At 38.0% G+C, this 13,298-nt stretch overlaps 1 protein-coding gene across 2 annotated transcripts in view; it reads right to left on the reverse strand.

Annotated features, from left to right (window-relative positions):
- Positions 1–13,298, reverse strand: part of LOC105491762 (FRAS1 related extracellular matrix 2) — a 223,377-nt gene that overhangs the window by 64,024 nt on the left and 146,055 nt on the right. For both annotated transcript variants that reach the window (XR_011614885.1, XM_071081459.1), the window contains exons 11-16: positions 12,793–12,975; positions 8,492–8,622; positions 6,726–6,884; positions 5,146–5,449; positions 3,177–3,308; positions 127–458 (exon numbers count right to left, since the gene is read on the reverse strand). Coding sequence is in view for 1 of the 2 variants with exons in the window: in XM_071081459.1 (XP_070937560.1) it covers positions 127–458; positions 3,177–3,308; positions 5,146–5,449; positions 6,726–6,884; positions 8,492–8,622; positions 12,793–12,975 (1,241 nt within the window). In the remaining variant the exon portion in view is untranslated. The remainder of the gene's footprint in view (positions 1–126; positions 459–3,176; positions 3,309–5,145; positions 5,450–6,725; positions 6,885–8,491; positions 8,623–12,792; positions 12,976–13,298) is intronic.

A 13,298-nucleotide genomic window follows, 5' to 3' on the forward strand; every position in this document is an offset into this window, starting at 1 on the left:
CTGTTGTCAGTAATGACCTACACCACCAAGATGGAAAACTGGAGTTGGGACTTAGTACAAATCTATGTGACAAAACAAACCAATTGGTTTGTCCAGTGACCAAACTCAGGTGTTATAAATCTGTACCTGTCCATCCGTTCCAATGGTGCCACCACAGTCAGCAAGGAGTTCTGACATGTCATAGTAGCTAACGAACTCCCATAAACAGGCCTCTAGGTTCAGGTTCCGGTAGAAGCGTAAGGTATTGGAACCTCTGATAGACAAGCTGTACTGGTAAGGATATGTCTCTCCAATTATTTCCGGATTTTTGGTAGCATCAGTCAAGAAACCATAATGAGTCTTCACTTCAGTATAATCCAGGAGGTTGGAGCACTTGTGGTTTCCAACTCTTGTGCCGTCAGGGCTGAGGGTGAGCTCAAAGTTGGAAAGCTCTCTAGTGGAGATCACAGGGAGCATGCCTATGGTAAATCGAAATCACTGTTAACATTCTTTCAGGTAGCCAAGAACTTTGAACACTTTAAAACTTCTTTATCTCTTGAGAAAACAACTGTCATAAAATACCATCCAGCAGTGATGACCACAGTGGTGTCTAGGCCCAGTGATGTGGCTCACACCTGCAATCCCAGCACTTTGGGAGGTCGAGGTAGATGGATCACCTGAGGTCAGGAGTTCAAGACCAGCCTGGCCAACATGATGAAACCCTGTCTCTACCAAAATTACAATAGCTGGGTGTGGTGGTGGGTGCCTGTAATCCCAGCTACTTGGGAGGCCGAGGCAGGAGAATTGCTTGAACCTGGAAGGCGGAGGTTGCAGTGAGCTGAGATCGTACTACTGAACTCCAGCCTGGACAGCAAGAGTGAAACTCCATCTCAAAAAAACCCCCACAAAAAACAAAAAAATAAAAAAAGTGGTATACTAAGAACCCTGGGGTTCCCCAGGAAAAATTTCAAGAGATCCACGACTTAAAAGCTATTTTCATAATGATACTAAGTTATTATGCGACTTTGCCACTCATATTCTCTCACAAGTGCGGTTTTTCGGAGACTACAAGATATGATAAATTGCAACAGATTGAATGCAGAGGCAGAGAATCCAGTTATCTTCTATTAAGTCAGACATTAATGATATCTTCAAGAATATAAAAGTACCACTCATTATTTTTTTTATAACACAGTTTTTTTAAAGGATGTATTTCATGTTAATATGTAATGTATTTCTTTTTGTTATTTTTAAATAAGTGAATAAATATTTAACAATTCCTCAGTTTTAATTTAAAATCCAATAAATATTTATAGATATCACCCACATAAACAAAATCTCTTTGAGATCTTCAATAATTTCTAAGATGTCCTGGATCATGTTGAAAACTGGCCATGCATGGGGGCTCACGTCTGTAATCCCAGCACTTTGGGAGGCCAAGGCGGGCGGATCACTTGAGTTCAGGAGTTCGAGACCAGCCTGACCAACATGACGAAACCCCATCTCTACTCAAAATACAAAAATTAGCCAGGCATGGTGATGCACGCCTGTAATTCCAGCTACTCAGGAGACTGAGGCACGAGAATCGCTTGAACCCAAGAGGTGGAGGCTGCAGTGAGCTGAGGTCATGCTACTGCACTCTAGCCTGGGTAACAGAGTGAGACTCTGTCTCAAAAAAAAAAAAAAAAAAAAAAAAGGTTGAAAACTACCACCATTATATAAGTACAGGCTAAAGACTGAAAATTTGTTCTGTAAAGGGTCAAATAGTAAATATTTTAGCATTGTGGTCCCTGAGGTCTCTGTTGACTGTTCAGTGCTGCCATCAGAGTGAAAGCCACTACCATGTGAAGGAAAAAACCTAACTGTGTGCAATAAAACTTTATTACGGGCCATGGATTCGAATTTCATACCATCTTTATGTTTCAAAAGTAGACTTCTTGTTTTTCCTTTTTTCCCCCAAACATTTAAAAATATAAAATATATTCCTAGCTTGCAGACCATGTGAAAACAGGGAGCAGACTGTATGTGGCCACAGGCCATAGTGTGCAGAGCCCTGGAATGAGCAATACAGCAAAAGACTATGAACCAGTTCTTCTCTTTGAGCCTTTCCCACCTGTTCCTCTCAGATTCACTCGGAGCAAAACTCCGGCCCCACAGAAGAAGTGGTCAGCCTCAACAGAACACACTTCTGGCAGAGCTGTGGCTACTGAACATTGAACACTGCATTCAGAAAATGCAAAGCCAAGTCCTAGGAGTGGTAGAAGAGACCACTCTTTCTTTTAGGAAATAACTCTTACTGGTCTGTGTTTCCCTGATGGGTCCCTACTCAGCCCTTTGCAGCTCAAGTCACACCTCCACATGGACCTAGAGATTGGGTGGTTCAGGGACCAACATTGTGCTGTAAAGGAAGGAATGCAGATTATTGACCACCTGCCCTTCCAATCCCCAGAAAAATCTCAGGTTGTGATAGGCAGACATAGCAGATGTTCTTGTTCTGGGGGAATAGATTCTACCTTGCAGCTCCTAATCATATTTCCTCTCCCTTAGCTACATAAAATATAACTAACATACCAAGTAATAAAATTAATATGAACAATTTGCTACAAGTGTAAAGTGAATTGAGTGGAAAATAACATGAAAATGCCTTCTGCACATGGTAAAATATTCATGAAGTATGATAAAGTTATTGATACACACATTCTGGTCACAGCTCCCTAGCCAGAGAAAATAAACACAATATATAATACCTGTTAGTTTCATTTTTAAATTGTATTTACATATCTAGGAAATGTCTTAGTTACATGATAAATATTGAGAGAGACATAAAACTCCAGCTATAAAATTGCAACACATGTTGAAGGTAGGCACTAAGATATCAAATATTTTACTGTAACTTCAAGTTTACAATTGAAGATGCATTTGTACTCTTTCATAAAAGCTAGACTACGTACCAGTTTTGTTTTATCATGTCTGGATATGTATTACATCTATCTAATTTTAAAGAACGCTTACATTGCCATAGTTATAAAAACTGTGTAGAACAAAGCTAAAAAAGTTGAAAGAAGCAGAAGGACTTGAAGCTCAAGTTGCAAAGTGAACATTTGTTGAAGCTTGGTTATTTAGAAAATGAAGGAAAATGCACCAGGTAATGAGGAGTCCGAAACAATTCCACAGATTTGCTTACCCAGGTCACCTACCATCTATGTGTGGCATTGTGACAGTGAGCTTGATAAGGCTTGTGTAGTCTGGGTCCTCAGCGCCTGTGTAGCGCAATTTAGCTGAGAACGGCTCTGCCCCAACTACCCCAGGTACATGGGGCTGACAAAGACCTTGAAAAAAAAAAACCATATTTATGCGAAAAGAAGGTAATCAATAATACCTAAAGAATGTTTTAAAAATAGGAGCTATTATTTTTCTATGTACTTTAAACTTCTCTGTGGAGTAGGGCATGGCTAAGAGTTTACATCACGTCATAAGAAATTAGAAGGCCACAGGGTGAGAAGTAATCACAGCAGACAGTTTAGTGGCCACTTGACAATTTAGGGATTGTTCAAACTTTGAGAAAAAATAGTTACCATTCAATGTAACTTAATGTGTGCTGGTTATTCTAAGTCCTGGTCATATTCACAAAACCATTTAAATATAAAGTATCAACAGATACAATAAAAATGATTGAAAGTCAGTAGGATAAAAGTAAATGTAGTTAAACCAAGTAAATTTTACTTTTACTGTAGAATAATATACTTATCATTAGTTATGTTTACATTACTTATAAGTGAACAAAACTAAAACTGCTCATTTTAGAAACAAAAACTAAAGTCTCCTTAAAAATCAGAGAGCAAACTGTGAACAGTAGAGTTTTCTCTATATATGTAATTTTTTACAGTACGTGTATTATACATTATACTCCATTTTATATTCATCTCTCTTTCTCTCTCATATTTCCCAGTGACCTTCAAGAATTTCGACATGAAACTCTTTCTCCAGCATTTCCTTTAAGAAAACAGTGGGTTTTTTATTTGAACATCATGAAAGGGACCAAGATGCTGAATTATAATTTGAAGAGAACTTGGAAAGATACAATTGCTTATCTATTAGTATAAAACAGAGAAAATAGACAAATATTTACTAGGATAGCAATGAAATCAGAGGCAGGCCCCAGCATAGAGGCTGTCTGATTTATGAAAAGAGAGAATCATTTTAAGGCATTATTTAAATATTTGATCCTGAATATACAGTAGTCGCAGATGGGACATATGACCTCTCTTTCTGCAGCAAATTTACTTTTGAATGCAGTATGCAAATGGATGATTTAGAAATAGAATCATATATATGCAACCGTTTTTAAGAAAAATCTCATTAAAAAAATAGTCTGCAGTGAAGGATTTATTTATACAGTGGATTTCCTGTCTTTCCAATGTCGTCCCCAGCCACATCCTATTCTCCATCCCCAATGTGCCTTTGCTCCAGCCTTAAATACAGTCTCTCTTGTAATACCACGGTGTTCATTTGCACATACCCTTCTACCTGGATTGCCCTTTATCTCCCGTCCCCAGCAAAATCCTACTCACCCAACAACCAGCTGAGCTCCCTGCACGGCATGAGCTCTGTTCAGATCTGAGCCTTGTACACCATTTTGCCTTGTCTCCTGCTTTTTCCTCCTCTCCCTCTCGGAAGCTTCCCCATTTCTCTGCTTGCCATTCCCAGAATATCTCACATTCTTTCTTGTTTTTATGAGTTGTTGCTCATGCTTGGTTTCCTCTACTCTTTCCAGATTCAGCTTGAGCCTCCCCTCTTTGATGAGCCTTTCCTGACCCACTCGGGGTAAAACTAATCACTTCTACCTGTGCATTCCTGTGCCCTGTCTAGACTAAAATGTGTCTGCATCTTCAACTGGACCAAGAAATCCTCAAAAGCGGGGATCCTGTCTTCTTTATTTTATTGCCGGCACAAAGCATTGTGTCTGGCATATAATAGGTACTTAAAGGTGGAATGAATATTTTGTTTTGTAATACATAATTTTGTAAAAATGGATTTTAACTTTTAACTACATACAAAATACACGGAATATGTGGGACATTTGGAAGTCTTAATAACCAGAAAGTTGACATTTGTAATATTCCACAGTATTCCAGTGATCTTCAGGGGAAAATGGTAATGACTGACCTTCTTCTCTGCTGATGGTTACAATAGGGCTCATGAGCTCCAGGCCTTCATCCCCGTTGGTGTTCACAGCACGAGCAGCGCACTGCACCCGGGAGCCAGGCTGAAAGTATATAGAGTCCAGCGTGACCATCTTGGATGATGTAAAAAAGGTGTCGAAGTCCACTTCTCTCATCGGGCTGGTCACACCATCAGGGCCCGCAGGTGCACTAGTCAGCCACCGGTACCGGGTCAAAGTGTCATTGATGTTCTCACTTGCACAGATAGAGCCTGTTTTATCGTAGTCTGAATATTTGGGGTTGCAAGCCTGTGGAAAACAAATGACTGTGTTAGGAACAGAGTGTAGAACAGTGTGGAACACATTCTTCTCCCGTTCTCTGTCATCGAGTTTTCACTGCGGATTTCCCCAGTTTCCACATGCTGTTCATACAACTTCCGAATTTTGATTCCCAGCCATGATAGCGTTTATAAATGCTAATCTTGCATTTCAAACAGCTTATTGGATGTCTCTATTTCTAACTTAATACGTGTAAAATTTTTATTTATGCCATAATCTCTTGAATTATCAGGTTTGCCAATTAACCTTATTCTCTCTTTTTTCCTCCCTCCCTTCCTGTCTCTCATCTTACCCCCCTTATCCAGTGAGTCAGGAACTCGGCTGATTATTCTTTTGCAATATTGCTTAAGTTGATGCCTTCCTTTCCATTCCCAGCAGCACTTCTCTGTCTAATTCAGGGTCTTTTCTTCCACTCCGCTGACACACGACTGCCCTGTTAACCTGCCAGCTTAACCCCTCTGATCATTCTTCTGCGTAAGAACTCTTCGCTACCCAACAAATGAAGTCCAAATTTCTTAATATGACATTGAAAACTCCCTATCCTTTGACACCAACTTATCTCTGCCTTGTTGACTCAATTAACATGCATTGTGTACCTTTTATATATAAGTGATTATAGAAGTGCTATTGTGATATAAAAATAAGTAAGTCATAATTTTAGCTCACAAGGAGCTTATAATTTAGAGTCAAGAAAAGGTAAATTTTAGAAGTAGTGATAATTTGCTATTTCTTATGCTATCTGTTTCTAACTGTAGCTCATGTTGCAATCCCTTCTTCCTAGAATGACCTTCCCTTATCAGACTTGCATCCTAAATGATCAGAATTCCACCTGACCATCCCAAATCTCCCCTCATATATGGAGCTGCAGCTCTGACCTCCAATTTGTATCATTTTCATGATAGTGGTTATATCTTGCCTTATATTAGAGTTACCAATTCCTATATTCTTTTCTTCATCTATAAATATCTTGAATGCAGACCTCATATCTTATTTATTTTTCTATTGGTGACAGACTGAGATAACACACTATGTACACACCAGTTAATGAAACTTTGCTGGGTGAAGAAAGAAAAATGGGAGCTTTATTTGATTAGTGTTACATCTGCAAAGTTCAAGGCTTAAACCATGTAGTATTTTTCTACTTTCATTTCTTCATAACAAAGCCGATGCTATATTGATTACACTTTATAATTATTTGAAATAATTATCTCACAATTTTCCTCAATTTTGTGAATCGCCTACTCACTGTGATACAGATGACAGGATAGCCCGACACGGGTCCAGCACTCTCCTTAGCTTTAGAAGTGTCATCATACATCAACAGGGACACAATTTGAGGGACAGAAGGAAAAGTGACATCTGCCATACTGCTCATTTCTTCTATATACACAATGGCTTTGGTCACCTAGAAGGAAAAGATAATTATCACTGATTAGTGAAATATTAAACTTTTGATGCTTCTACCATACAGGACAATACTCATAATCCCTGGCAAACCCATGGCCTCATTATGATGCAAATTGTCATACTCAGAGCCCCTGGAGAGCAACTGGCCCTAAGTGGCCTGATGCACAAGACCTTGGCACCTTGTTCACATCTTATGGTTCCAGGGAGGGCAGCTGAGCCCAGGGCAGTCAATCCAAAGGTTGGCCAGAGGCCCACGAGGTGTTTGGGCTCTAATTTTTCTTTTCTCCAGTTGTGATGACAGTAGCTAAACCTGTCTTGGGGTTGTGAAGGGAAATTTCATGAAGGAGTCAATTCTTTGACAGTGGGAGTAGAGCTGGAGGACATTCTGAAGGAAGGATGATCAGAGAGGTCATGGGATAGTGTGAGCCTGGATGAAGCAGATGCCAGTAATAAGAAATTCTTTAAAGCAGTCAAGGACAGAAGGCACCGCCTGAAACCCAGGCAGGGGAGAATTTGAGTTCCAGACAGACGAGGAATCTATGAACATCTGCTGCTGGGCAAGGTGACAAGAATACCTTGTTGTGAACTTGCCCTGGCTCCCAAATAACCTTCCAATATCTGACTACATAGCATAGTTTCCCAAACTATCTTTACATGTATATTTTTGAAAGAAGCTTTCATCACTGGAAGTAACTTGAGTGAATATTCTTTTTACCCAAAAGAATTTCATACGCTACTACATAAAAGTAATAATAAAAGATTCATCTTATGTGATGAAGACACAAAACTATATTTGATAAAGATTGCCCATACTTGAATTTTAAATAACTTGATAAAAAGCAAGGCACTGTAGTAGAAAAACCATCAAGCAGTCATGATTACAAAATGATAAAAAAAAATTTAAAGAAAAAAGTTTCCCAGCTTGAACTCATACTAAAGTGAAAGAAAAAAGTAATACAGTAAATTTAAGCAAAGACATAAAAAATTAATACATTCCAAAAAGACATGTAGTTTTAAAAATTATTTCCCATGTAAAGGTCAACATTCTGTGGTATTATGTTTATTTTGAGGAAAATCTGGTTAATGAGACAATATAAATTAAGTAAGTATAGACAACAAGATTTAGGACTGAAACATTTTGATCATGAGGCTGTGGACATCAAATTCTGATAAAGCCAGGGGTAACAGATCTTGATTTGGAGGGTTAGCAAACTGCTTTGTGGGTTTGAATATGTTTTATGAGTTGTGGCACTGAATTAATAGTTCCCTCTTTACTCTGAGATGCTACTTTCTCTCTGATGGTTAATCCCAAGGTCAATCAATTGTTACAGACTGACATGGGGAAGGGAAGTGCGCTGGTTTGGAGCTCAGTGACTTCAGTCCTTGAGTTTCAACACACATTTTTCAAAGAAAAAGATAGGAATTTCTTGACTATGATCTAATCAGAAGAAAACATATTTAGGTGGTAAAAAAGGTTATGCATATCTCTTTCATGTAAGGCTTGTACAAAGTCTCCTCATTTTATTGTACACTATGTGATTGCTTTTATGCATTTTCTCTGACAAACTGCTGGCCATGAATTTACATACACATTACATTACTTACCTGAGTCTCTGCTATCATATTTTCATCAGGTTTTAGGTGAACAGTGAAGGCTTCTCTCATCTCTCTCACTCCATCAAAGATAACTTCGATTTCAACCACATGCTGGGTTTCCCCTTCCTTAAACTCAATTTCTACAAATGCAAAATCACAGATTTAAATCGTTTGCATGTGAATATTAGAAATTTTCTATCAAGTCTTTTTTTTTTTGGGGGGTCTGTGGCCTGCAATGAGAAATACATTTTACACTGTGGTCCAGTATTTTTGGGTGTGTGTGTGAAATGAAATCAAATGTTTAACAAACATCACTAATTCTTACTCTATGCATTTTACTTTAATATTTTCTTGTTTCCCAAGACTTTAATTTTTCAATTTTTTTACTTCCATAGGATTTTGGGGGAACAGGTCGTGTTTGGTTGCGTGAATAAGTTCTTGAGTGGTGATTTCTGAGATTTTGTCTCACCCATCACTCGAGCAGTATACACTGTACCCAATTTGCAGTCTTGTACCCCTCACCTCCCTCCCACCCTTTCCCTGGAGTCCCAAAGGTTCATTATATCATTGTTATGCCTTTGCATCCTCATAGCTTAGCTCTCACTTATGAGTGAGAATATACAATGATTGGTTTTCCATTGCTGAGTTACTTCACTTAGAATAACGGTCTCCAGTTCCATCCAGGTTGCTGTGAATGCCTATTTTATCTGAAGGAAAATTTTAATAATAAGACATTGGTTTTTGGCCCACAGTTTGAAAATATGCTGAATTATGGGAGGGACAATCAGTAGTTCTAATATTGGGACATAATCAGAAAAATTAACATCTTATTCTCCAGAATTTCTAAACCAATAGGACTCAAGACAAATGAATATGATCACAGGTATAATAGAGTGTGAATGGGATTTACATTATGTATATATGTAGAAGAGCCAGATAAATAACTGTTGAGTTTTTTATACAATATCAAATTATATTTCAAAAAAACTTCTTTGTGTTTTCAGGGAAACGTAGACAAGTCATTTTAGATAAATGCTAGTGATTGTTTTCCCTTCACCCTGTCCTTTCTCACTAAGAAAGAATTGCTTCATTGTCATGAAAGTTAAATCTAGAATCCTAAAAAAAATCAGAATAATTTTCTTAACCACTCATTTCAAAATTACTAAAAATCATGAAAATTATCAGATTTTATTGAAGTCATAATTAAGCAGTTGATCATACTGTAAAGCATGGATAAACTACTTTGTTGGTTTTACTATACCTTTTGAGATACTGTTTCAAAAGAGAAAATATAAAGCTTATAAAGTATAATTATCCCAATTAGAAGAGTCAACAGATGCCAGTTTCCGATGTAGCTGCAGTTCAGTTATTATAATTCTAAATTACAAATCCTTTAGCGTCTGGAAGAAGAAAATGAATTACCAGTGCATTTTCTTTTTCCTGCTTCAATTTTTAAATTATCAGGTATGAGGAGCAATTTTCTTCCCTTTATCTTTAAATAATTTTCTTTTTCTTTGTAACATTAGTTCTCTGTTTCTAGATACAGCAATTATTTCTACTAGCCTTCACATATTATTTGAGCCCATCAGTCCCAGATTTCTTATACCCTGAGAGAACTTACAGTTCTTGTTCCAGAGAAGAAAATAGCTAATCATTTGCTTGATTTGACCTGTATGATGTGACATTAAAAAATTGGTTTCTAACATTTAAATATCTGGGAATTTCATAGGAAAACAGAGATTTTTGTGTTTTTTTGGCACCTTCCTGCATGGCAGGAGACTATGACCACTAGGCGGAGATAATACAGGCTTTTCTCGGCAAGGAATGGGCTTGCTAGCTTAATCACATTACAATCACTCCATTTTCTCTCATATTTTCCTTGCTTTACTCGTTTTCATTGCTTATCTTAGATGTGTAAACATTCAAGGTTTTGTAATGCCTTGAGTTATACAAACCAAATTTCTTAGAATTTAAAAAATTAAACATTTATTTTAAATATCTGTTATTGTTTTCTGATAGTATACTTGCTGGATGGTGGGCAAGTTTTCTCACTCACATTTATCTTCTTCTGTCACTTTAGACTATTTTAGTACACAAAAAATTTCAACTTTTGTCCTATATCTAATTTTTTTCTGTTTTTTGCAAAGAACTCACTTCAGTTTGAACCTTTACAGGAGAAATTAGAAAACGTTTCAGAAAAATATTCCTTAAATTTTTAGTATAAACATTATAAAACACATGTTGACATTTATTGGATAAAAGAGACCAACAGGTTTATTTAATATTTTAACTTTTTTCTGACTTTACTTTTCAGTTTACTACATAGCTATAATTTTGTTTCTGTTTAGCAAAAGGAATCATTTTACTTTCAAGAAAAACATTTTTTGTTAAAGATCATATTATCAATATTTAGAAGATTCTTCTTTCATGTAAAATCTGCTCATTATAGAAATACATTTTATATTTTATAATTCAGTAGCTAATCAGTTTTGTTTTCTCTTCTCTGGGATTATGTGTGACTTATTTCAAATATATATTATGTTTTACATAGAGAATAATCTGGGGATAACTTTGAAGCTTGTATATTCTTTCCATATAATGGTTACAATTTGATACAAGCTCCTCTGTAGAAGACACCATTTTTTATATTGCCTCACTAACTTTGTTACTGATTCAGGGATACCTATCAGTTGTTTTCTCAGCTTTGTTTGTAAATTAGATAAAGATGAACGCCTGAAGGGCTAAGATCATCAAGAACGAATGACTCTTGATAGGGAGAGGTGGGAAAGTAGAAAACACAGTGAATACTTAGACTCCAAATAATTCATAAATGTAATTTTTGACATAAAGTTACTTTTATTTGCTAAGCAAATAATTCAGAGAGAGAGCAACTGAGAGAGAAGAACTGAGTTTTTTGTTTGTTTGTTTTCTGAGACGGAGTTTTGCTCTTGTCTCTCAGGCTGGAGTGCAATGGTGTGATCTCAGCTCACTACAGTCTCCGCCTCCCAGGTTCAAGCCATTATCCTGCCTCAGGCTCCCAAGTAGCTGGGATTACAGGCACCACCACACCCAGCTAATTTTTGTATTTTTAGTAGAAACAGGGTTTCGTCATGTTGGTCAGGTTGGTCTTGAACTCCTGACCTCAGGAGATCCACCCTCCTCAGCCTCCCAAAGTGCTGGGATTACAGGTGTGAGCCAACGTGCCCAGCTAGAACTGATTTGTTTTAATTACTGATAAAAGTAAATGGCAGGCCGAGTTTGGTGGTTCACGCCTTCAATCCAAGCACTTTGGGAGGCCAAGGTGGGCAGATCACTTGAGACTAGGAGTTTGAGGCCAGCCTGGCCAACATGGTAAAACCCCATCTCTACCAAAAATACAAAAAAATTAGCTGGGCATGGTGGCACATGCCTGTAGTCCCAGCTTCTTGGGAGGCTAAGGTGGGAGGATCGCTTGAACCTAAGACATGAAGATAGCAGTGAGCTGCAAATATGCCACTGCACACTAGCCTGGCCAACAGAGTGAGACTCTGTCTCCAAACAAAAAGAAAAAAAAAAAAGATGGTGACATGGCTCAACATTTGCAAAAAGAGAGGGATGAAAGACATCTGTAAGTGGCTCCTTTTTTGGTTTAGATTTAGATTGCTGGTGTTCTCTAAACCAAAAGAGATTATTATCACCGTTATTATGACACAGAAAAATAAGGGAATTATTATTTAATCTGGTAACCACAATGAAGGTAAAACCAACAGAAAGTCAACTCAAAACAGAAGGTTATCTAGCACATTTACTCAAAATTTCCCTAAGTCCTAACACATATACCCTGTAAGTCAAAAAGAAAAAATCTTGGAAATAAATCCCATTGTGTTTGTTTTACTAAACGATAGAAATTTAAGAGTATGTTTATATTTTAATTGAAACAGCTCAGAAACAGAAAGTCAAATACTGCTCGTTCTCACTTCTAAGTGGTAGCTAAACAATGTGTACATGTGGACATAGAGTGTGGAATGATAAACACTGAAGACCTGGGGAGGGTGGGGGAGTGGCAGGGGGTGCTTACTGAGAAATTACTTAATGGGTACAATGTACATTATTCGGGGGACGGATATACTAAAAGACTAGACTTCACTATGACACAGTATAACCGTGTAACAAAATTGCACTTGTACCCCTTAAAATTACACCCCCCAAAAAAGAGTGTCCTATTTTTATTTCAATTGGATGTTTCCCTTCTTTTCCTTAAGGGCACTGGCACTGGCACACAGAGTTGGCATGATCCATCCATGAGGAGACAGGCCCTGGGAGCCCCGTACCTTCTGACACCGGGTGGTAGTCTTCTCCAGAGGTGGCTGAGCCATCCTTGGTGTGGACTCTCACAATGGAAACCTTCGAAGTGTCTCCTTGGCGAATCACTGGAATTCTTATAACCACCGACTCTCCAGGTTCTTTGGGTTCAGTGACACTAAATTTGGTTTCTCCAAATTTAATAACAGTCTCTAAAATTGCGGGAAACACAGACAAATGACATTATTAGTAAGGGGAATGCTTTTCCTCCATTTCTAATGTTAGTTTCCATGTGGGAGGGGCTTAAGGACTCTTACGCTCCTGGTTTCTCTCTGTCCCCTCACTCAAAATTAGTGATGTGTGTGGAAGGAAAAGCTGGCATATGTTGTCCAACTCCTTCCTGGGATTTAACCAGCCCCCAGAGAGCATGTGCTGCCAGCTGTCTATGTGCCATAAATTACACATGAGCAGGCCAGAAGGTGGCGGGGGAAGGGAGGAAACTGTTGGTCCCCCTGTACCCAAGGGTGTGTATAGA

The sequence above is a fragment of the Macaca nemestrina genome, chromosome 16 (genome assembly GCF_043159975.1).
Source record: "Macaca nemestrina isolate mMacNem1 chromosome 16, mMacNem.hap1, whole genome shotgun sequence".
Taxonomy (NCBI): domain Eukaryota; kingdom Metazoa; phylum Chordata; class Mammalia; order Primates; family Cercopithecidae; genus Macaca; species Macaca nemestrina.